This window comes from Pleurodeles waltl, chromosome 2_2 (assembly GCF_031143425.1).
Source record: "Pleurodeles waltl isolate 20211129_DDA chromosome 2_2, aPleWal1.hap1.20221129, whole genome shotgun sequence".
Taxonomy (NCBI): domain Eukaryota; kingdom Metazoa; phylum Chordata; class Amphibia; order Caudata; family Salamandridae; genus Pleurodeles; species Pleurodeles waltl.
This window is the reverse complement of record NC_090439.1, coordinates 1,185,457,621-1,185,483,560: the sequence shown is the minus strand read 5'-3', so window position 1 is coordinate 1,185,483,560 and position 25,940 is coordinate 1,185,457,621. Positions and strand designations below refer to the sequence as shown.

The 25,940-nt window shown below is 44.1% G+C and overlaps 1 protein-coding gene across 1 annotated transcript in view; it reads right to left on the bottom strand.

Moving 5' to 3' along the window:
• Positions 1–11,513: 11,513 nt before the first annotated feature.
• LOC138283054 (phospholipase A2 inhibitor and Ly6/PLAUR domain-containing protein-like) overlaps positions 11,514–25,940 on the bottom strand; it is a 33,198-nt gene continuing 18,771 nt past the window's right edge. Inside the window, exons 4-5 of the mRNA XM_069221196.1 lie at positions 16,738–16,887; positions 11,514–12,503 (exon numbers count right to left, since the gene is read on the bottom strand). Coding sequence (XP_069077297.1) covers positions 12,259–12,503; positions 16,738–16,887 — 395 coding nt within the window. The 3' untranslated portion in view covers positions 11,514–12,258. The remainder of the gene's footprint in view (positions 12,504–16,737; positions 16,888–25,940) is intronic.

Sequence of the window (25,940 nt, the reverse complement as noted above, 5' to 3'; positions counted from 1 at the left end):
CTATGTTCTCCTCAATGGTGAAGACTGTTGTGGGATGCAAGCCGGAATAGTTTATGTTGTTGCGATCACTAAGATTGGTACATGCTGCGGGAACATACTTTTTCCTCCCACTAGAATGAAAGAGGTAGCTGACATTTGGTCCCATATTCCTACTTCTAATGTGAATTTTGACAAGTTGAGTAGACTCAAGATTTTATTATTTCAAAAACAAGTGGCTCTCACATCTGCACGTGAGACCTACGCACTTCAGGTGGCAAGGTCATCAGCAGAGATACAGTCCCTTTTAAGTACCAACTTTCCAAGATACTTTGTTGAACTTGTGGGACGAATATTTAGTGCGTCCAGTACTATTGGAATCGCGAATTTCTTTAAGGCTGTTGGTTCGGATTTCATTAACAACTCCTCCTCCATATTGGGTTTCATACCATCAGCCACCCACTCAGTATTCTCCAGTATTTTTGTGGGATTTCCAATAACTTTGGCTATAATTGTTGGCATTTTGCTGTTGCTATTTTTTATGTGCAATGGCTGTCCCGCAGCAACACAGAGGAATGCTATCCTGATTCAAATCGATGTGTATCTTGAAAAGGCAAACCAAGCAACGAGAGGCCGGTAACTCACTTCCTGGTTCCTGACTGTGAGATCAAATCTGTTCAACATTTGAAATTAGCAATTCTTTATTTGCGGCTATTTCAGAATTGCAATTGAAGAATCACTATGTAGGATTGTGAATGGGAAGAAAATGCTATTTATGAAAATGAGTGTTTCAAACATATCATTTACTGATTTTATATTTACGAATTGCCCTAAATAACAAATAAGTGAAATATATGTACAAACAAATGGGGGTTTCCATATTACCAAAAGCCAAACCTAGAATAAAAGGCATTTACAAAACACAGAAAGTACCACACCTGGGCGTGGTTTAACGGATGTGCTAAATACCCCTCTGTCTTACTATGTGTTTTAATTGTTACCAGATATGTTGCATATGTTAATTGATTTGTGTGCCTTATCTCATTCATAGTTGATACCTTGTTAAATAAATGTGTAAAAAGGAATGCAGTCACTTGATTCGTGAGGCAAAAGCTTGCTAATTCATTCAACACCTATAATGAAGATACAGATATAATGCTTAGGACAGACTTGTATCACAATTATGAAATGCATTCCCTTTCTATTTTCTGTTCACTATTCATTGTCATCTTGTTTCTGGTCCACATCATCAACTTCAAAAACAGACTGAGGGGTAGACAGCCAACACGTGTTTTCCCCTTCTTCAGTGCTCAGGTCTGGGGCTTTTTTAAGGCTAATATATATATATATACATATATATATATATTCCCTGTTAAGAATTCAATAAAAACTCAATGAACAGTGAAATTCATACAGCTGTGGAGTTAGTCTAGTGCATTAGTAATCTCTACAAGCTGCTAGTAAAGATGGGCACATTGAGAGTTTAGGAAGAGAAGCCTAGGGGCCTCATTACAAGTTTGGCGGTCTGACGGTAAGACCGCGTCGGTCAACTACTCACATCACAACACCCACACTTCATCACTAATTCAATTTCACAATTTTGTTACATCCTTACTGTTTCGTCCACCACTACCATGTCCCCACAAAAACATCCCCGTTTCACAGATGATTAATTGAGGGTCATGGTGGATGAAATCTTCACAGTAGAGCCACAACTATTTGAAGCACAAGTCCAGTAAACATCTATTGCCAGGGAAATGGAGAAAAGTAGCAAAGAATAGTCAACAGGGTCTAGCAAGCAACTATCCACTCACAAAGGAGGACCTAAGAAAGAGATGGAGCACCTCATGGGAGAGGTGAATTCCATGGCCACCAGGCTCCAGCTGGTGGTCAGCAACACTGGGAGTGCCCCCCCACCTTCTCACCCACAGTTTGAATCATGTGAAGGAAAGGTCTTGGGCATCCTGCATCCTGAGGGCTTGACAGGGATACCTGGGGGAGAGGAGCCGGGTAAATCACAACACCTATAATGTCAATGTAAACTTGTGTCTTGTATGATCACTGATCACCTTTTGACATCTTAACTGCCAAACCACTCACCACCCCTGTGCCCAACTGTCTAATTATCCATCTCTGCTATTCCACATGTCAACTGACCTCACCTGGGGCCCCAGTGTCTGTGTATGGCATGGGTGGTACAGGGACTAATAGCTCTACAATTCACAGCATACACTGTTCCTCCATTAAGAAAACCAGAACAGTGTACACAAAATAAAATTGACCTGCATGTACAACCTAACAAACAATTCAACACACCTGAATGTTCCACAATTGTACACTGTATGGCAATGACAGCAGTTCTATGGGCATCTGCAGTGCAATACCCTCCAACCCACAGCTACAGCTGTGTTCCCTGCTAAACTGGTATTTCACTCTCCATTCAAAGAATGTAATGTACTCACCTTGGGGGAACACACATATAGAAAGCCGAAAGTACCTGGAGTACACCCATATAGAGGCCCAAGTATAATGCTTACTCCCATACTGTTGGCCAGCTCTGTTTCCATTGTACATTGTACAGCGGAGCCATTTAAACGTTAAAGAGGGTCGGGCCGAGGGATGACCCCTGTGGTAAGCATCAGATGATCTTGGTGGCTTCAGAGTGGATTGGAGGGAGGCGGACTCTCTGGGTTCTGCCGGTGAGGAAGGAGATGATTTAGTCCAGGGCTCTGTTAGTTGAGTCAGTGATGCCATACACCTAATTGGGAGATAACTTTAAAATGTAAAACTATTTAGCAGACAAGATATGAGTCCATAGACATACATCTATAGGAAAGTACCCTCTTTTTGGCATGATACGCCCAATTTCTGCCTGATGTCAGTGTGTTTGAATGTGTAACTGGGATCCTGCTAACAAGGACCCCAGTGCCTATGCTCTCTTTCCTCTAAATGTTGTCACTACACCCAGTATTTCATTCCAAATTGGCATACTGGTCACCCCTAATAACTCCCTAGTATATGGTACTTAGGTACCCAGGGCCTAGGGGTTCCAGGGGGTCCCTATGGGTTGCAGCATTACTTTTGCCACCCATAGGGGGCCCACACAAAGGCTTCTACAGGACTGCAATTGCAGCCTGTGTGAAATGGTGCATGCACCCTTTCGCAGCCTTTTACACTGCACCAGGTCACTTATAAGTTACCCATATACCAGGTTTTCCAACCCTAAAGGCTGGGTGCAGAGTACCTATGTGTGAGAGCACCCCTGCTCTAGCAGAGGTGCCTCTCCCTCATCCAGGACCATTTTCCCGAACTTCATGAGTGAGGGGACGCCATTTTGCATGTGCACCATACGTAGGTCACTACCTATATACAGCTTCACAATGGTAACTCTGAATATGGGCATGTTTGGTATCAAACATGTTGGAATCATACAAGCATTGGTTGTATGATTCCTTGAACTCTCAGTGCTCCTTAGAGGACCCCCAGTACTGCCATAACAGCCGTCTGAGGTTTTCCAGGCAGCCCCAGCTGCTGCCACCTCACAGACAGGTTTCTACCCTCCTGTTGCTTTAGCAGCTCAAGCCCAGGAAGGCAGAACAAAGGATTTCTTTTGGGAGAGGGATGTTGCACCCTCTCCCTTTGGAAATAGAAGTTACAGGCATGGGAGGAGTAGCCTCCCAGAGCCTCCGGAAATGTTTTGAAGGGCACAGATGGTGCCCTCCTTGCATAATCCAGTCTACACTGGTTCATTGATCCCCAGTTCCTGCTCGGATGTCAAACTGGACAAAGGAAAGGGGAGTGACCACTCCCTCCTCTGTCCATCACCACCCCAGGGGTGGTGCTCTCAACTCCTCCAGAGTGTCCTGGATTTTGCCATCTTGGAATCCAAGTTGGCAGGGCACTCTGGGTGCATATGAGTGGCCAGTGCTAGTAGGTGACGTCAGAGCCCTCCCCTTATAGTTGCTTACCTGTGTAGCTGACCAATCCCTCTTTCAGGGCTATGTAGGGTCTCTCCTCTAGGTGTTTCCTCAGATTTGGATTGCAAGACTCCAGCAGGAATCCTCTGCATCCTTTACTTCACTGTATCTGGACCCTCTAGGAACTCTACAAACTGCAACAAAGAAGCAAAGATGACTTCTGCAACATTGTATCTTCAGCTCCTGCCAGCAACTGCAACTGTTTCCAGGTTGTGCATCCTCTGAGGACTGCCTGTCTTCAGCCTGCACAAGAAGAACAAAGGAATCTCCCATGAAATGAAGGAGTCACTTCCCTACTACAGCAGGCACCCCTCTGAAGTGATGACCGGTGACTTGGGTCCCCTCTCCTGAGGAAGTGCATGGATTCAGCAATACGGTGGTGGACTGAAGTGGTCTCTATGGTCCTGAAGTCCAGCTGTCCAACTTTGGTGGAGGGAGGAGCTTGCCTCCCGATGTAGGACAGTACCCCCATGCATCACGTGTTTTGCAGTTGCCAAGGGTTGCTGTCATCCTTCCACGAAGTTCTTTGTCCGCGTGCAGCTCCGGCCCCCAACATTCCTTCCTGCAATGCACAGCCTCCTGCGTGGTTCTCCGGCAGCGTGGGATCCATTGTCGTATTGCTGCATGGCCCCCTTTGCACCTTCTTTGTCCCCATTCTGTGGGACTCCTTTGAACGCTGCCTGTTCTTCTGAGGGCTCTCTGAGTTGCTGAGAGCCCCCTCTGTCTTTCCCTCTTCAGTAGAGGCCCACAGACCCCTCCTGGTCACAGGCAGCTCCTTTTTCTGCTAACTGCTAGCTTTTCATGTGCCAAGGCTTGTTGGTGGAATCCATCAATGCAAACCAGACTGCAGTCATTCATCCGGCGTGGGACATTACCTGTATCAACTGGGAAACCACATCCATCTTCTTGGGTGCAGTACTGACTGTACATCTTCACCAGTGATTCTTCTTTTGCACCTTCATCTAGTTTAGCAAGGGTTCCTGTTCTCTCTGGACTCTTCAGTGCTTCTTGGACTTGGTACCCTTCTTCCACTGGCCTTCATGTCCAGGAATCCATCATTGGCGTCTTGCAGTCTCTTCTTGTTCTTAAAAAATGTGCATGTGTTCCTTTGTGTTCTAGGAAAGTTACTGTGATTTACTCCTGCTTTCTTGGGTTCCGGTGAAGGTTCTATTATTTACCTTTGGTGTTTTCTAACATGCCCAGTGCCCCTCTACACACTACCCTTGCCTAGGTGGGAAATCGACTTTCGCATTCCACTATTTAAGTATATGGTTTGTGTTCGCCCTAGGTCCATTTCTAACTATTGCGATTTTCATTATTTGCACTGTTTTCTATCTGCCTTTACAGCTATTTTTTGCATTCTAGTGTGTATACTGTGTACATTAATTACCTCCTAAGGGAGTATAGTCTCCATGGTATTTTTGGCATTTGTGGCACCAAAATAAAGTACCTTTATTTTTGCAACACTGTGTATTTCCTTTCATGTGTGTGAGTACTGTGTGACTACAGTGGTATTGCATGAGCTTTGCATGTCTCCTAGTTAGGCCTTGGCTGCTCATCCACACTACCCCTGGAGAGCTTGGCTTCTAGACATTGACTACATTTCACTAATAAGGGATAACTGGACCTGGTATAAGGTGTAAGTACGTTAGGTATCCACTACAAACCAGGCCAGCCTCCAAAAACATCTACCCACCAAGATACTCCAGCATCTTGTAGCAAGGTGTATGATATATTAAACATCTGTTTCCCATTTAGCTCTAACCCAGATTTGGAAGCAGGTGTCAATGTCATATCAGAAGATCAAGTAAACACTTTGCGTGCATGGCACATAGCATGTCTACCGGTCAAAGTTAGATGTCACTTGTTGTCTAATTTCCAGTAACAGCATGTTCCACTTCTCCTACAGTTAAGTTTGCCATTGTGACAACAGAAAGGACACCAGAGATAGCCACTTCCCCTCTGGCTGAAACCAGCAGTGAGGAAATCAGTCTTGGGTGTGTGAACATTGAGGATGACTCTGGCCCATCTGGCCCATCTAGGACACCTGTTCAGTCAACAACTGTGAGCCTCACCCTGCCTACATCTACTCCTCCCAGCACTGTTGCTACAACATCTCAGGCAACCATTCACCCCCAATCCTGTGTTCCTGTCAACCATTGTGTGCCCCCCAGTACAGCTACCTGAGTCACTAGTCATAAACCCAGACAAAGATGGACCTGACTCCAGTGGGAGTAGGCATCAGGGGCACAGGCACATTGAGGTAGGACGCGTGGGAGGATGAAGGCTTCTAGGGAAACAACTGGCCAGGACACCATCTGCCAAGTCTTGAGAGCATACCAACAGTCCCAAGGCGTGATGGGCCAGGTACTCACCATGATGGGGGAGATCAAGCAGCTGCAGAGGGACAACCTCCAGGAAGTGATGCAGCAGTGGAGACCTCAAATGCCCATTTTTCTGCCATTGTGGGGTGCTGAGAAACACAAATGAGTAGGTTATGTCCACAACAGTTGGACCCTTCCTCTAGCAATGATCTGCCCCTTCAACACCTGTAGCAGCTAGTGGAATGGATCCCCTGCCAGGGGATGGATGTGCCTCAGGTACTCCTGCCTTGTAGCTGACAAATCCCCCTGCAAACGTGGACATCCACCTAAACATCCAGGAGGAGCAGGTGCCAATACTTCTACCACTGCCAGGAAGTGAATCTCTACTGATTGGTTCCCCTTATTTGTCACTAATTGACACTGTTGACTGTTCTACAAACCAATCTCCATTTTCAATGGAATAAGAACACTGGACTTTAGACTCCAAATGTTGTTGCAGCTACCCTGATGATTTCATCCACCATGATTGAGCCCTTCACTGTTTATAAATATTTGATTAGATCCAATTACCACATATGAATGTGCACTCCTTATTAAACATAACTAAACCACAGATCATGTGTGACGGTCATTTTCTCTGCTATATATAACTGTTAACTGTCATACCTCTTGCACATAATATGTATGCACAAATGCACAAACTGTTTAAAGTCCCATCTCACATGTATTTTTTAATCAGAGTACATTTTGTAGTTGATGATACAGAGGAAGAAACTTGTTATCCCGTTCATTGCACTTTCCTACATATAGGTTGGTTAAATTCAAACAATCACACAGTAATGTAGTGCTGCTCACTTTAATGACTCAGCATAGGTGTGAATAACTATCACCACACAGACAACAGAAGTTAGAGACATGTCAGTCTTTCACTATCCGAATGGTCAAACAAAGTGGTTTACTGTACCTTCAGCGAACTCCTTATCAAATACCCATATCAGACCTCACCAATTACCATACCCTATAGTACAGACAGAGATCTGTACAAATGTCAGCAGTCATGGAACATTCCACTTACCATGGACAGGTAAGGAGAACCTGTCCATCTCATTAAGAACTCCATCCGCAAACACGACCAACTCATCTGAACCGCCAAAAGAACCTACTTCAAAGAACACATCAACAACAACACACACAGCTATAAGGAGCTTTTCAACATTGTGAAGGAACTCTCCAACCCCGGTTCCAACGTCAACGACATCCCGCCATCGCAAGACCTGTGCGACTCCATAGCCACCTTCTTTTACCGCAAGATCACAGACATCCATGACAGCTTCAATACCCAGACCTTCCATCAACCACTGACACCACAGACTCACCGCCCCCAACCACACCAACCTCCTGCTCTCCTGGACCCACATCAACGATGACACCATCAAAATCATGAACACCAGCCACTTCGGCTCACCAGCCGACCCCTGCCTTCACCACATCTTCAACAAAGCAAGCTCCGTCATCGCATCCCAACTCTGGAAGAGCATCAACAGCTCCTTCAAGACTGCCACCTTCCCAGAGAGCTGGAAACACGCTGAGATCAACACCCTCCTCAAGAAACTCAACGGGGACCCAAAGGACCTCAAGAACTTCCTTGAGGAGAACAACACTCTGGACTCATCCCAATATAGATTCTGCAACAACCACAGCACCAAAACCGCCCTAATCGCTGCCATCGACGACATCAGGACCCTACTTGACGATGGCAAAACTGCGCCCCTCATCCTCCTGGACCTCTCGGCCACCTTCGACACCGTCTGCCACCACACCTTACGCACATGTCTCAATGACATTGGGATCCGCAACAGAGCCCTGGACTGGATCATCTCCTTCCTCACCGGCAGAACCCAGAGAGTCCGCCTCCCTCCAATCCACTCTGAAGCCACCAAGATCATCTAAGCGTACCCCATGGGTCATCCCTCAGCCCGACCCTCTTTAACGTTTACATGGCTCCGCTCGGAAACATTGCCCGATCACACGACCTCCTCATCTTCTCATACACAATGACACCCAGCTCATTCTTTCCCTCACTAAGGACCCTGCCACCGCCAAAACCGACCTCCACAAAGGAATGAAGGCCATCGTCGAATAGATGAAGAACAGCTGCCTGAAACTGAACTCTGACAAGACTGTGGGCCTCATCCTCGGCTCCACCCCCCAGCCTGGGACGACTCCTGGTGGCCTGCCACACTGGGAACCGCACTGACACCCACTGGACACGCACGCAACCTGGGGTTCATCCTGGACTCATCGCTATCAATGTGTGACTACAGAGGTATTGCATGAGTTTTGCATGTCTCCTAGTTAGGCTTTGACTACTCATCCACACTACCCCAGACACTGACTACATTTCAGTAATAAGGGATATCTGGACCTGGTTTAAGGTGTAAGTACCCAAGGTACCCACTGCAAACCAGGCCAGCCTCCTACAGTATTCAACAGGACTAAACATGGTCAGCCATCATCATTAAGTAATATGATCCAGATTTGTAGGTGAGACTCAAGTTTGTCTAACATCTTACATGTGAGCTTCTCATTTGCTGCCGTTTTCCCATATGAGGCTGTTTTAAACATGTAATTCAAACATTCTGCATGTGTGGGTTTGTGGTGTGCACCAGTGATGGACAGAGCAAAGTTTTGCCATTTTTAAAGCTGTAGGAAGAAGTCAGCATTTGTGAATGGTCAGTGTAGGGTTGTCAGCAGTGTAATGAAGCATTATCATGTGCTAGAGAATTGGTAAAGGGATTTGAACGGATCTGCCTAATGGGGCTCCCACTGCGACCAACAAGTCATGGATGACCAGCAGAGGAGTGAAGAGACTACAGGAGGGACATCCTTGGTGGTGTACTTTGTTTGCTAAAAAGGCAATGGCTGAGTTCTTGGTACCTCCACTTCTGATTTGGAGGAAGGTAGAATTCCTCTCCCAGTTCTACAAAGGATTTGAGGGTACTGTCAGTATTGGTTGTGAGAAGCTCATGGCCACGCTTCGAGGAGTAGACCTTTGCCTGGAGCATAGGATTAGGGGTTCCATCATGAGGGCTGCATGTTTATAGAGGGAATGCTATCAAGGATGACTATGGGAGAGTCTCCTTTTGATCAAGACCAAAAGAAGGAGTCTGGTGTGAGTTGTGCAAGGGGTAGCGCAAGAATGTAGTGTTCCATCGAAGGGAGGATTAGATCACGGCAATCCCTGTGGACGTTGCTAATCGTACTTTCGTGGCACCCTGTATAAAGCATTTGATGTCTTTGTTTATGGAATGTCAGAGTAATTTTGGGGTCAATAGAAAAAGAATGCCATTTTGAAGGTACACATCATGGTTTATAGCAATAGACTGAGGTGTGACTACTTAGCATAGTCCACCTTGCCACGCACCATGAGGGGTTCAAGTTATCCAGTATTATGTGTTTCCAGCCTCCCGTTAATGTAGACCACTAGGTATTTCAGATGGGGTAGCTTCCATAAGAACTGATAGTCCAGTAAGGTGCCTTTGTTATGGTCTTTGATGTGGACAGGGCTTCGCTCCTGTCCCAGTTGACCTTATTTTCAGTTATCACTGCAAATGTAGAGATGAGGTGGGGCAGTAACTAATTGTCAACAGGATGTCGTCTGTGAAGAGGAGCACAGATTATGGCCTTCCGGAACGAATACAACCCACAAAGGCCACAGATTGTTGTATAGTTATGGATAAGGGCTCAAGGGCAATGAAAAAGAATTACAGTAAATGTTAACACCCATGTGATGCCTCGAATTGCACCTGACCTTGGTGATGTTAACATCATCAAGTCTAAATTTGGGGAGAGTTGCCAAGAGATGCCACCATTCAATGCTGTCAACAAGCTTTTTCGGTGTCAAGTAATAAAGCAAGTACTGCCTCTGGCATGTTCTTGACAAGCCACTGTACATGGGCCAAAATACAGAGGTGATATGGTCAGTGGCATAACAAAGGCCCCCACAGCCCCTGTGCTGCAGAGGGGCCCCTCACAGCACAGTATATGTCGCTGCATGTAGGACGTCCATCCCCGGTTAAAACCCACTTGTGTGGATTGGATGAGCATAGAGATAACCTGCTTAAGATGTGCTGCGAGTATGCAGGCCAGGATCTTGATGTCTTTGGAGCTTTGTGTGTGTGAAGAGGTGTCCAATAGGTCCTGATGACCACCAGTGTCAATGGCCAACTAGAGAACTTGGAGGCATTCCATACAGGGGTCACTGTCAACAAATGCCTATTTTTGAATGCTTACCCCTAAAGTTTTTTGTCAGATACTGCTGTTGTTTTAACTTTGAGAGAGCACGGAGATCTGCTAACCAGAGCTCAGTGCCAGTGCCCTGACATTAAACATGTATGTTTGATTGATCTACACCCAATTTGCTACCTTACTTCAGAGTGCCTAGTTTATAGTATCTGCAGTACTCAGGGTCTGTACGTTGGTGTACCCTCAGGGACTGCAGCACTTGGTGTTCCACCCTGAGAAAGAACATGTAAATCTTTGCTTCCAGGTTGCCATTGCAGGTTGGAAGAGCAAGTTAAAACTACTAATTGGCGCTTGTAATTTAAACACATGACAAAGCCCAAACTCTCTTACAGTCACAGGCATTCTGATGCCACATTTATTTTTGTGTTTTCTGTATTATCTTCTTTCCTTCGTGCTTTTTGAATATTTGGAATTTAAGGGAAATATATAAATAGGTAAACTGAGAACATTGTCAGAGGTTTTCAGATATGTAAGTTGTCATTACACATACTGAATTCTGTTTTATCCTCAGTTATAGTAAGGGATTTTAAGATGTGCCTGAAACACTTAATTTTAGGGCTATCAACAAAATGTTATTGGTTAATCAGCTTACAGTGACCCAGATTTCTGAACTGAGACTTACGGGTCACAAACCTGAATGATTGCTTAGACTTTCATGGAGTCAAATTCATGGGAAACCTAAAGTCCACCATTTACTTCTCTTTGGTCCAACCTGTCCTCCATTGGACTTCACCGGTCTTCAGCCTGAATAGGGTGTAACTGGTAATATAAAACTCTAGGTCTTCATCCCACTGCATGCATTCCACTGAAGACCTTTCTTTGAAGCTCCATCCTCACTTTGTCGTACACTGTTCTATGTTGCCGTATATTTACTTTCATTCCTTTCACACCCAAGCCCCAGTTAGTCTTAAAACACACACATGCATAGTAATTCTTCAATGTGAGATAATTTTTATTCATTTTTTCAATGTGCAGTATAAAGCAGGTCTATATTTTCTTCCTATTATGGACAGTGGCTATAGCGCAAAACATGCTATTTTCTGGATTTCAGGGCACGACATTTAAAATTGGAGATATAACCCAATAACCCTCTGTTATTGTCTTTTGACACAATTATCACAATTGTGACAGATATTTTCCATGGTTTTATGTCTGAAGAGGTACTCAGCTTTAAAACCAAGAAGCAAAAACAAAGCAGGAATGGGTGTGCATGGTCACTGATGAAGTAGGCATTAGTAGCACATCAGGGGTAGCTCCTTCTCCAACCATAAGCCAGCACCGTTAGGTGACTGCAGGGCCTGCGCTTGGATCACTCAATGCATCAGGTAGTGAAACCTCTGAGAAGCCCAGGTAATTAAGATGGTTGAATATAGAGGCTGGTGCTCCATAAACTGCATGGCAGCCTAATCAGAACTACGCACGTTGCCAACTTGTCTTCTGTGTCCCAGGGAGGCTGACATGAGTCCATCTGCTTCATTCTTACAAGACCAGACACTGCTTTCCACCTACCTACAGAATTTTCAGAATATTTCTACCAATAATTACTAAGTTGAAATAGGAATGCATGGAAGGCATGAAGATGGGTCTCAAACTTTAAGGGCAGGTAAGCATTTGATCTGGTAATCTAAGGCAGTGAATCCCAACCTTTTTGTCGCCGGGGACCGGTAAATGTTTGATCATTTTTCCGTGGCCCGCTTGTTTTGATTTAATAATTTTAATTTAATTGTATTTAAAAATGCCTTCAAGATTAGAAGACCTCGGGTGGCCCGGTGCCGATTGATCCGCGGACCGGCACCGGTCCGCGGCCCGGGGGTTGGGGAACACTGATCTAAGGCTTGTGTTCCGGCGAGGTTGAAAACTCCAATTTTGCAGACATCTGAGGTAGCGCACCCTTTGCTGCTATACCGTTTTTCACGTTCACCTGTTGAAAAAACACACAAAATACTCGTATTAACATTGCTGTTACTCAAATGTTTGTTGCATTTGGGGAAAAAAAAATCATTCCCATCCCGGTCCCTGACTTCTCAGATTGGCCACTGCCACACAGTAGTAATTGTTGTGGGCTACTTGGCCAAGGTTACAGGGCCCGAGATTTAATGCTGAGATGTGTGTGTTATAGCAGGTGCATACATCTCCTTCTTGTGGGAATTAGGAGCTGTGCATGGTACAAAGACATTATAGACCTGCCTTGCGTGAAACACGCAGCTTTTATTGTTAACAATAATCATCATATTATTTGATATAGATAATCTAAGAAATCATTTTTTACTGTTGTAACTGTTTTTGGATTCCTTGCTTGAATTTTTATTCTTTTACAAAGAATGTTGAACACAAATGCAGTCATGACCTGTAACTGGTTCATTACAGAAAATCCAATGTTTTACTTTTATTCTTTATCTTTGTGCAATCTTTGATGGTGGCCTTAGAAAATCTAGCATTAATTTTAAAATACCACAACACCTCCGTGGTGTGTTCATGAGTGTTAATAGGAAATAATCCATTTGTGTGACTCTTAAACCATCATCCTCTACCAATGCTGTGAATTCAGTATAGATATGACCCATCTCTCTTTTTTCCAGAGGCTCCAGCAGCACCAGCAACCACCATGCTGCTGGTGGCTCCACCATGAAATTGTACAGACTGGGCTTTGCCATTCTAGAGGAGTTACTCTGTCTTGCTCTGCCTTTATGTGATGGGACAAGATGCCAGAGTGCCAGGTGTGTCATTACTGGAACTGCCACCAGCAGTGAATTACTGAACTGTCCATGGTGACTATTGGACACAGTTGTGCACACTGCCTTGAAGAGCGCCACCACTGCTGGTAAAGCTGGATCATCACCTTCCTGCTCATTGTCCTTGTGGGATGTGTTCCCTTGGGATGTAGTGTAGGATGGTTAAGGAGCCATAGCAGAAAGTTAAGAATTGAAGGGAATGAGGGAATGATAGTGTGTGGCGTCTACTTAGCTATCCTATCATCTCTTCTCCCAGTAGGCAGGTGAGCCAAAAATAATCTGGAAAGCACTCTTATGGATTTATCGTCCTTAAGGGGTGTTGTTTTTAGGCTGGGTATTAACTGGCATTTTGGATTATTTAGAGAAAATAAGTCATATCAAAGCCAGAGCTGAACACCTCTTCATCTGATGAAGAGTTCAGCTACAGTCCTAAATTGAGAATGAATTTCACATCATTTCACCCTGAAAACTGTGCATCTCTCTTGGTTCTAAACAGGATTTGGCAGCTATGCCTATTGCATTCAACCTTTCAGTCACCTCACACTCTGCAGATGATGGGATTTGACAGATACATTATGAGTAGTTAGGGGAACTTACCTTTCCAATCAGTGGAATGTCAATACTTTTTTATAATGCTACTCATGACCCAATGTACGTATTGGTCAATGCACCCCACTCTGAAAATCACCTGTGGAGTGATTTCTGATTCAGGCAAGTTTTGCCTTTTTAAAATGTGCTCAAATGTTTTACTGAGCTCTACTTATGATAGTCCCTGTCAATAATAGTTCCACGTCCAGTTGACACTCTACCGCGAATGATACACTTGGCTTTTGGAGCACTACTGATGAAATCATGAACATTACCTTGTCTTACTACACTTTAATGTTAAATGCATGGATCTGCTGAGTTATATTATTTAAAGCTTTTACATGGGTCATCATCTTTATTATATTTGAAAGTTTGCCAGCTAGCTTCATGAAGAGGAACCACCCTTTTATGAGAGGAAAGGAAAATATTTTTTGTACAGCGCGCGACTACAGAAGTGTCTTTGAAGTTGCGACCTAAGGGCCACATTGGATAACAGCTATTTAAAAAGAAGCAATAAAAAGCCAAGTCTTTAACCCTTTCCTAAAAAGGATGAGGCTGGATTGCAAGCGACTATCAATTGACAATGAATTCGAAAGTTTACCCGTGAGGGACGGGAAACCTTTGCCCCTCCCCATCTTACTTTGCTGATCAGAGCTACAACTGCCAATTTACTATCTGAAGATTTCAAATTACGTTGTGGTATTTGCCACTTAAAGGCATTTTTTAGGTACCAAGGTCCGCTGCCATACAAGGCTCAGTGTGTAGTGCACAAGGCTCTGAACTTAATTCTAGCAGAGACAGGCAACCAGTGCAGATCCTTGATCTTGTCTGAGACAGGACTCAAGTTAGGGATGTTACAAAGTAGTCAGATGGCAGCATTCTGTAGAGATGGCAGTTTAACTAATGCCCTCTTGTTCAAGCCCAAATGCAAGGGATTGCAAAAGTCAATTCTTGATATTATGAGGGCCACCACAACCTTCTTTCGCACCATATTTACATTGATCTTCATCTGAAATGGAAGCCCTTGTTGTGATTACTCATACAATCATTGTCACATTTCATTGGATAGCAAAGTGGAGATCAAACCCTGCTTGAGATGTTGTTGTAGACAACAATGTTTCTTTGCAAGCATCGGTTGCACTGAACACACTTTAATCATGGTCCTAATCTAGCACAATGTATGTCCTGGACAGTGTGGCAAGAACAATGCACAAGCTAGATTTGATTTGCAATGAGCTTACTTGGCTGTGCATGTGCTTAATCAAATTAAAGACACTTTCAAGGCTCTGGTTTAATTATCCATAAAATGTCATTGTTGTACATATCTCGCACCTCATTGTGCTGTTGTGCTGTGTCATGCCTCCATGTCATGGTATGGTATGCCATGCCATGGAATGTTATTAAGATGTGACTGTTACAATAGGTGGACTTCCGGCATTAAGAACTGAGCTTTCACAATACAACATGAGGCTTACTTAGATTTAGAACTGCAGCACAAATGTTAGAGGGACAAAGCTGAAGGTTGTGATGTAAAGATACACTTTTGTCAAAGGAAAGTATTGTTTTATCAGCCATACACATAGTTTTCATTTGGATCTATGGATAAGGACCAACCAAGGCAATGAAGACCAAGCTAATAAAGGAGCATGAGGGCCCTCTTCTGCTACACTGCAGCAGCTTCATGGGATCAGAATGCATTTAATAAGGCACACACATTGCAGGTGTCTTAGACTCAGGCCTAGATTCTGAAAGCTGTCACCCAACGCAGCGCAGCAGTCACAAGAGCTGAGTTTAATGGCAAGGAGAGAGCAGGAGAGCGCCATATTCACATGGAAATTGCACTGTCCTTCCCTCTCCATAGTGCAGATGCTGATTTCAGCTGCCGTCCGCCGCACACACACCTTAGCGCTAAGGTGCTTGGGTGTGAGTGTCCAGCATAGGTTTTGTACTGGACGGGGATCCTTCCTGTACAAAATAAGATGCCTAGACAAGTGAAAATGCAGCACGCATGCAAAGTCAGAAAAGCATGGAGATACGAAAGCATTTCTCTCTTTAAAATCTGATTTACAGCTGTGTTTATTTTTGGTGCTAAACCCTTTCTACTGATTTTTTAGACCAGGGTTTAGCGCCAAAAAACATGAATGAGAGCACAGGTGCACCCATGTACCACCCATTTACTGTCTCCCTGACACAAAGTACTGCAAAGCAGCGTTTTCTGCTTCTTTGTGTTACTTTGACACACAAACCAACGCAAATATTGATTTTTGTTGGTTTGTGAATCCCCCCAAAAAAGTTTAGTGTTGTTTAGGCATTACAAAAGTAACGCTTATAGAATGTGCACCTCAGTTTCCCAAACACTACTGTATGGTTATGACAAAGTTTAGCCATGGTTTAGTTTGCCATTGATCCTATACAGTCTGTCCGTCCTTTTGTGTAGGTTTTTCTTAAACAAATTCTACATACTTACGGTCCTCCGGGTCCCCTCTCATCCTGACGAGCGTGGTCCGTATACATTAAACATACATAAAAATATTGAAGCTGGGCCCACTTTTTTGCATACTCACCAGTGTGGAAGACCACTTGGGTGACCACCCAAAATTAAAGACCAGAGGGACCATATGAGGAGCGTCTAATGAAATATCAGGTTACATTTTGCCAATGGGACATGATTTGCACTTGGGAGAATGATGCAAGCAGAAGATATTTCAGAGATGCAAATAATTAATAATAATAATTAGAATGAATAGCATTTCATTTGAAATAAATAGTTGGAAACCAAGTAGTTTGGTTCAGTGAGACATATTACTCATAATTACAAACGTCTGTATAGCTCACCAGGCCTGGAGCTTATGCCATAGAAGCTGCTGCAAGTGTTCTCCTTCCCAGTGCACTGAATCCTTCTAGCTGATGTGCATCCATTCGCAGACTGGTCAGTGAAGCAATCCTCACATGTATATCCATTGGGAGTGTTGTCTGCAACAGGAACTGAAACAGCCCAGGACAGGAATTGAGAAGCCTAATTCTGTTCATGAAAGGTATTCTAAGTCATGGCTAAATCCCCACATTATCACAGACATAGCAGTAGACACCCCACTTTATCTGAAATTACAGAAATGTTAGATCCGTCTCTTGAGGCCCATCTCTTTTTTTATTTTAGTTTTGTCTATAAACACATTTGCTACCATTGAGTGTTGTAGAGTTATGTGTGGTCTGAGCAGCTCACTACACCTGATAGATTGTATTCTCCAAGAAATACTAAAATATCAACCATGAGAAAGGATGCAATGCTCATTTGCATTTTAAACTATTAAATCAAAATGGTTAAAATATTAAAATATATAAATTAATGTTAACAAACATACAGATAGTGGATATTTATTATTTAACCATGATATATGTCAATGCCCTATTTTAAACTTGAAAAGTAAGGTAACAATAACCTTGATTTATATTTATTTGCATTGTTAACTATTTGATAATTAATAGTTTCAATACACCTTCTTTTACCTATGGGTTTTATCTTGATTCCCCAGCTCCATTGTTTTCTCTGGGAGGGTTTCACAGTACCAGTGGCTGGACCTTTGTGGAGCTGCACTTACTAATAGTAACTCACACTCAGAGCTGGTGAGCAGCCAAAAGTAGGAAAGTTAGTAAAAATATGATTTACCTTTGTGAACACAACCCACAGGAGACTTGCCCAACGAATATTCCTCTTTCATTGACATTTCTTTATTTTTCTTCCTTCTTTGTCCCCTTACCCCCTCTCCTCCTTTCTCCTTCTTTGCTCCCCATTGTGCCTAACTCCCACCCCTGGGGTAGTCTCCGCTGCCTGAAGCCCCCCCACTTCTACCTAACAGCAGCCACAAACCAGCCATTGAGCAGATGTTGTCTGATCCCTGCCTGCTAGCACCTGGGCTAGCCCCTGGGTCCTTACCTGTGAAGGGTCCTCCAGCCAGGCATAGGCCTTTTGGGTCCACCTCCAATGCTGTTTGAAGCCCCCCTTCTCATGGTCCCTGTGGTTTCAATATTAAATGTGAGTGAGACTGACTGGGATTTGCCACCCTCTGCTTTACCCAACTCCTCTCCCACTTCTCCCAATCATCTAGGGCGTACTCACCACCCCAAAACACACACTCATCACTCCTTAATGGTGGTTGCAATGCAGAGTGAAGCCGAAGCATGCAGCTGGGCACCTCTGGCACATCAAAGGTAAGCCCAACTGTTTCAGTCTGTTCCCTTCCTGCACCTAGCACCAGAACCTATTGTCAACGACTCACCCACTGTTGCTACTCATCTGCTTACCTCTGCACCTCAGTCCCAGCTGTTCATCCCTGTATTATAGCTGAGTCTCAACATACCACACTAAAGGGCTTTCTCCTGTGCTCTTGTACCTTCTTGTGCTCCCTTTATTACCATCTGACACCTTCTGCATGCACCACACAAAACACACAACATTAATAGCAAACACCACACACTCAACCACAATCACACCACCCCATCACTCCCCTGTCCAGCACCCTTCAGAACAAACCCTCACTCACCTTTACAGACTGTTCTTACCCTGCACATCCTATCTGCTACTATATCTACTCTGATATTCCCTCTACTACAGAAGTCAGAGTAGCAAAGTCCACTAACCCTTTGTTGTGTAGCCATTTTATGTATAGCTCCATGCACGTTAGTTTAACATACTAGGCCACTGTGCACTTTGCCCTAGATATATTTTATTCAGCTTTGCACTGTTATTTTACAATAACCAGTTTTTACGGTCTTGTTTTAATTTCTTCTATCACACTGTTTAGCTTAGTTCAGCACTGTGTTCTCAAAAAATGCATTCTTGATCGCCCTGTGCTTCAGTCAAGGCTACAGTCTGGTACATTGCCAGTAAACGTGGTAGAAGTTTAGTCTCCAGCATTCGTAGAAAATACACATCCTTACGTAGGGACATTTTCTTAGAACATCTGCATGTTAGTTATAAAAACACTTTCTAGTCCTAGTACACGTCAAGAGGGAGATTCCAGCCAGGGAACCTCCCTAAAATAATAGCGCAAACATATTCAAGTATCGGTCGAGATAGCCTAGGGACTAGACCACAAAAACCTAAATTTCAGGGTAAAATGAATAACGATAATACTAAACAACAACCGAGGGTAATAAGAAACGCTGGGATAAAAAGCAACAAACACCTAAAAAGGAAAGGGGAGAATCTCCGCGAATGGAGACCCCACAGAATAGATATAATCTCAGGAATAGAGAGAATATAAAAACGCCTGATAGATATCAATATACTGATACACGCCAATCACGTTCCTTTCAGGACTCCTCGGAAAAAAGAAATGAGAGAGGTGGGCGATCAGAGCGAAGAACAGAGTACGTGAAACCGAGACAGGAATCAAAACGCTCTTCAGAGGTTTCTGTTAAAAAGGAAGAGAAAACAGTACAACAAAAACAACAATTTAAAAAGAAAAAGGTGGCAGCTGTCTCAGTTCGACATGCCACACAGGAAGAGGGTCCTCTTGAAGAACAAGAATTGGGCTCTAGCACTTCTGGACAGCGCGGCAGAGGTCACAATAGTTCGCCGGAATCTTCTATAGCATCTGGAGGTGAAAGCAACTGATGACTTTATACAAGTAGAAACAGCGGACATGTGTGTCTCCGAGCCTGATAGGGTGTACAAAGTAACACTACATTTTAGAAGGAGACATTGAACGCACGATACACACAATCTTTTGGGACCGTGTAGTTAAAGTATATGATATCTTGTTGGCTGAACAAGATTGGCCACCTGAATTCGTCCGCACCTGCCCATATGGAGAAGAGGTCATTAAACCTTCTATCTCACCACTTGTTCCGGAGGAACTTGCAGAGTCCTATTCTATAGAATGGGCTGTAGCACAAGCACCCGCGTTATATAGAAATCACGTGGGGTGGGACGGGGAGTCTCCCTACCATGTCATTCCTATTAAAAGTGAACCTCAGCCACAACCTCAGTATCCCATAAAACATGAAGCAAGGGCACTGGTGAGAGAAATACTTACACAATTAGAATACCAGGGTCTGATTGAACCCTGTGTCTCACCAATGAATAACCATTTATTCCCTGTAGCTAAGCCAGGCCATTCATACAGAATAGTCTTAGACTACAGACATTTGAACGGACATACACGTACATATGCTATACAAAACTCACATAACACTGCACTAATGAGCAACATAGTGCAGAAAAAATGCAAAACAACTTTAGACATCTCAAATGGGTTCTTCTGCCAGAATATAGCACCTGAAAGCAGGGACTTAACAAGCTTTAGCGCATTAGGCTCTCCGAAAAAAAATCTGTAATTTGCCTCAGGGGTATAAGAACAGCCCAGGACTGTTTGCGGCTCATGTCACTGCTATTTTACATGAGATAGACCCTGAAGCATTGTCATATGTGGATGATATATATCTCACGGATGACGAGTTACTACAACATTTAAGACAGGTAGCCCGCATTGTTGTAGGGTTTGCCGAACCTTGCTACAAATTTAACTTTATAAATCAAAAATTGCCTTCCTCAGCGTCCTGTTCCTGGGATATGAGCTGTCGAGTGAAGGGAAGAGCCTAGCGCCACAATTTTGAGAAAAATGTGCACAATTACCGCCACCGAATACGATTAAAAAACTTCAATCGTCGTTGTGTTTTCTAAATTTTGGCAGAACATACATTCCTGATTATGCAACATGCATAAAACCTTTATATGACTTAATACGTCCCGATTTTTCAAGTAAATTCTGGATAGTTGAACATACACGCACTCTTCGAAAATTGCAGACAGACATGCTCGCAGCAAAACATTTACACACAAGGGACAACAAAACACATTTGGTCATCAGGGTAATAGCTGGGGCCATCTGTTTCACCTATGTAACATTTAATGAAGGTGAGACAGTCTCAATTACATACAAATCACATTTGTATTCAGCTGCTGAACAACGCTTTGCACCGACGGAGAAAATTCTCACTGCTGTGCAGATGGCTGTTTTCAAAGAAAGACCTCTTGCCCAAGGTACACGTGTTATTGTTGTTTCTCCAATTCCAGCCCTAGAGGCTGTTACAAAAGCTAGCGTTCCGAATGCAAAAGCACTTCATCCACATTTGATACAATAGGCTGCGTCTTTAACAGCCACTGATGTAGACTACATTTTCGATCCAAAGTTACAAACTCAAGAATTTCTACAATATGAATTAGAATATCCAGTTCCAGCGAATAACTTACCTATTGATCAATAGAGTCATGTACACCGATGGCTCAGCGCAACCAGCGATTGGAACTAAACATCAATATTCTGCTGCTTGCGCAGTCGCAAGCGGCTATATAGAGGGGGAGAAATTCTGTCCCCTACATACCTATACACAGACCTTAGGGGATTGTACAGCACAATTGGCTGAGCTAAAAGCTCTGCTGATGGCACTAGAACATACGTATCCAGCGCAGTCCACACTGATTGTTTGTGATTCATATTACGGTGTCCAGTCCTTTAATGAATATCTGCATTACTGGCATCAGAATGAGTTCAGAGATTCCAAAGGCAACACCATAAAACACAGACTCCTGTGGGGGAAGGTAGCAGACCTGAAAGAGATGCTACCAAAAGTCCATGTTGTGCATACACTTGGACACCAGCGCTTTGGAATACACGTTGCTGGAGATACTTTGGCAGATGAAGCTGCAAAGTTGGCAGTGGCAGTAGCCACTGTAGCTGCAGTGACTCGTTCAAGTTCCAAACCAGACACAGACACTTTGGCTGCCATAAAAGCTACGGTTGATGGTATGCCTTATCCTAAAGGATTCCCTAACAAATATTAATACTATATGGGAGGTATGCTGAACGCCGAAGTTAAAATTCCAGGCGTAGGCATACGTTACATCCCCAACAAAGATATAAGACCACAATTGATTAAAGCAGCACATGAGGGGGTGGCATCTGCACATGCTGGTGTGGCGGCTACAATTTCACTCTTACAGGGCCGTTATTGGTGGCCCGGTCTCTACAAAGAGACTAAGCAGTATGTCCTTTGTTGTGACATCTGTCAACAAATTAAAGTTTCTACGGCCAAGCACCCGCCGCAGACACCCCTCTTAATTTCCAATAGACCATTACAGTGTGTGTACTTGGACCATTGTGGTCCACCAACACCTGATAGCGCATACAAATACATATTAGTCGCTGTTGATTCATGCTCCAGATTTGTGTGGGTGTGGCCACAACGCTCAGCTGACGCTCAGACTGTTATTAAAGATTTGTGAGTCTTTATCGGTACATATGCAGTTGCGGCGTTCCATTCGGACCAGGGCCCTGCTTTCACCTCAAGGGCATTCAGGGACACCATGGCTTCATTGGGGGTCCAACTGCAGTACTCGTCTCCATTCCATCCCGAGGGAAATAGTGTAGTGGAGCGATTAAACCACAATTTAAAGCAATCCTTAACAGCCAGAGTCTTAGGTACGGGTCATAGTTGGCTAACCCACCTGTACGGAGTTCAGAGAGCACTAAATAACCTGCCTAGAATGTACCTGGGGGGTCGTACTTCACATGAGTGCCTGTTCGGAACTCAAATGTTTGTTCCGGGTCTTGATGGTCCTGGCGTGGAGGCAGCAGAAACACCTTTTGACATAAATGATCGTGTCACTGTTTTACAGGAATTACAACAGTTCCGTGAGGAAAACTCTTCTAAAAGTGCTGCCTCTTCAGGAATTAAGGATATGGCTGTAACATCTACCGGCTGGATTCCCAGGGTTGGGGATCTTGTACGTGAAAAGGTCGCAGTAAAAATGAATTTGGCCCTTCTTATCGGGCACCAGTCCCTGTACTGGGGATACACGGTACCAGAACTGTTATTCTACCACCGTTGCCAGGTGCCAAAGAAAATCGTTTTGTTTCAATTGACAATGTCAAACTACAACATGTGGCCGATTCTGCACAGCCAACCAAGAGGAGCATCCAGTAGTTCCCGAATCCCTCTCACTACTGGAGAAGAACTTTTGCGTCAAGTTGTTTATACCAACACTGACACCTCTCTGAGCTTGGGGAGGGTGGATGATGATCTTGCATTAGTTCCACTAACAACAAGCAATTTAGAAACGTTTGATCAAGTCACCACGACTACTAGCCAGACGGATGGTGCTGTTTACAGTGTACCACCACAGGAAACACCAACTCCACCATTGACCACGGCTACTCCATTTGCACAAACTGCCTCTTGTTACTTTGCTGACTTCAACGACGGTCTATTGGACTCGTTTGCCTCGACAGCTGACCTGTCAGGTGCACGTAAGCTAATACATTGGCTTAAAGACACATATTTTGTTTTTCCATGGAACTATGTATGGCTTTCTTTGACTGTCCTAGCCTTTCTGCTTTGGATTGGTTTTGTTATTACCTTTTTCTTGTTGATACATGGTCATTTTCTTCCCGAGAGATCAGCGGTTGAACAGTTGGAGGAGGTTTTGAAACCACATTTTTTATCACATAAGGTTCGAAGAGACTTATCCTTTGTGAACATTTCCGCAGTGCCAATTCCTGATGGGATTGTTTGGGACAAAGTGATGTTTGATATATTTGGTCCCACGGAAATCATTCAAATACCGTAAGTATTAAAATTATCTATGAATGATGTAGTAATACCAGACATTGTGTCTGATGATTGGGAAGTGAAAACAGTTGATTCTATGATGACAGAATTGCAATATTATACTGTCTATGAAAATGAAGATGTTTACCAGTTTAAAGAAAATTATGGTGATATGTTTTGCTGTAATTATTATGGGCACCACTTTATACATAGAGTGAGTAGTCCCAAAACAATATTTAATTGCACGCAATGGGAACGTTGTCCAACTCCACCACAAGGGAGTTCAAAAACTTATACTGAAAAGTTTGCGTATTTTTCTGGGCATCATCCAAAAAATGCTGAGTCTTATTATTTTAAATTAACTCCAACTCAGGACATACATGTTATTGAGGAACAAAAAATTGGCAGACTAAGGGTACAGAAACATTGTTTAGAGCATGTGCCATCCCTGTTCAAATGATCTTTTTAAATGAAACAGTGCAACAAACAAGTTGTTTAGGCTTAGCAACAATTAGAGAATTAAACATGCCCAGTATACCCGCCCCTGCAAAATTTGGCAATTGCCAAAAATACACAAATGCAACCAAACAGAAGCTTAATGAGTGGGTCCAGAATGGTACGATTAATGCTTCACTGACATGTCCAGGTGGGTGGTTATTGTGGCCCATAGATACCAACGGGTGTCATCAACGTTTTGTCACCTCCTCTGGGGTTTCGGACCAGTAGGCCAGACCCTCGCTATATATCACAAGAACATGCTGACATAATTACAACATATAGGGGGTCATTACGACCCTGTCCGCCGGCGGTAAGTTGGCGGTAAGACCGCCAACAGGCTGGCGGTGTTCCGCCAGCTATTATGACCGTGGCGCAATAGCCACGGCCATACCGCCGGCCCCGCTATACCGCAAGCACCGCTGCCCTGGGTATTATAAGTCCCCGACCACCAGCCTGTCCGTAGCGGTAAACACCGCCATGGAAAGGCTGGCGGTAAGGAGACTTGGGGTGCCCCTGGGGGCCCCTGCACTGCCCATGCACTTGGCATGGGCAGTGCAGGGGCCTCCAGGCATAGCCCCGTCGAGAAATGTGCGATGGGTGCTACTGCACCCGCTGCACATCAGCATTGCCGCCGGCTCTATTACGAGCTGGCAGCAATGTTGACGTGACTTTTCCGCTGGGCCAGCGAACGGTAACACTGTTACCGTCCGCTGGCCCAGCGGAAAAGTCATAAAAGGGAGCCTGGAATACCGCCGGCAATGGCGGTATTCTGGCTCCCGCAGCCTCAGCGGTCTTTTTAAAAGAACGCCAAGGTTGTAATGACCCCCATAGTGTAGGAAAATTGTGCCAACAGTGGCTAAAATCATCCTCACTTGATGCGGTTAAAGCGCACCTCAATCTCTTGTCTAACAACATTGACTTACAAGATTTCTTGCCGCCAGGCCCCAAGATACCACGTAGGAAGAGTTTCTTGTATGAAGTTTACAATGAAATATGGAAACTTTCCCAACAAGAGGCTGCAGCCCGGTTAAGGCAAATAGACCAGGAAAATTTGAAAAAGGCATTAGCTGTTGTGGATAGTGGGATTCACACCTTGTCCGACCGGATATATACAATTAACAACATTGTTTCTTCTGCTATAGACATTATACAATCTGATATGTCTTCTTTATACCATGGACAGAGTCATACGAGGTCCATTATGCAGTTGGGTTGGACACTTCAGACATTGAAGGCGGGTCACGTTCCGTGGCAGCACATCAGTGCCAGGGAAATATTTTTTTCCTTTAATTTGACGCAGCAACAACAACTAATGGCTAAGAAAGAAGCGACTTATGTCATGCTTAACATTGAAAAGATAGAAAGACTGCCTTTTACTGTGGCCGAGATTCCTTCGGCAGAGTGGTTAATACACGGGGTTATTAATCTGCCTATTTCAAGATTACAATTCACTGCTTGTTTGAAACACGTTCCGGTAGGCAGATATGAAAAGTTGGGAGATAATTACATCCATGAGGTGTGGGAGCTTCCCTTCTCGTACAAATGCCTCAATGGCATAAAAGAGGTCTTTCTTAGCTGTAGTGAATGAGAGACTTCAGTCAGCCATTCGATGATTTGTAAGCAGCTGTCCTTGCATGGGGCGTGTAATGCCTCGGTTGCAAACTTGGCTTGCTATCTGAAGGGAGTTCCAGTCCACTTGATTAAACGCACATTCCAAGTGCTTTCAAACGGCAGCTACGTCCTTCTCAATAGTGAAGACTGTTGTGGCATGCGGGCCAGAATAGTTTACGTTGTTTCGGTCTCTAAGGTCATTACATGCTGCGGGAATGTGTTGTTTCCCCCTACTAAATTAAGGGAGGTAGCGGACATCTGGCCTCATATTGCTACTTCCAAGGTGAATTTTGACAAGTTGAGTAGACTCAGGGCTT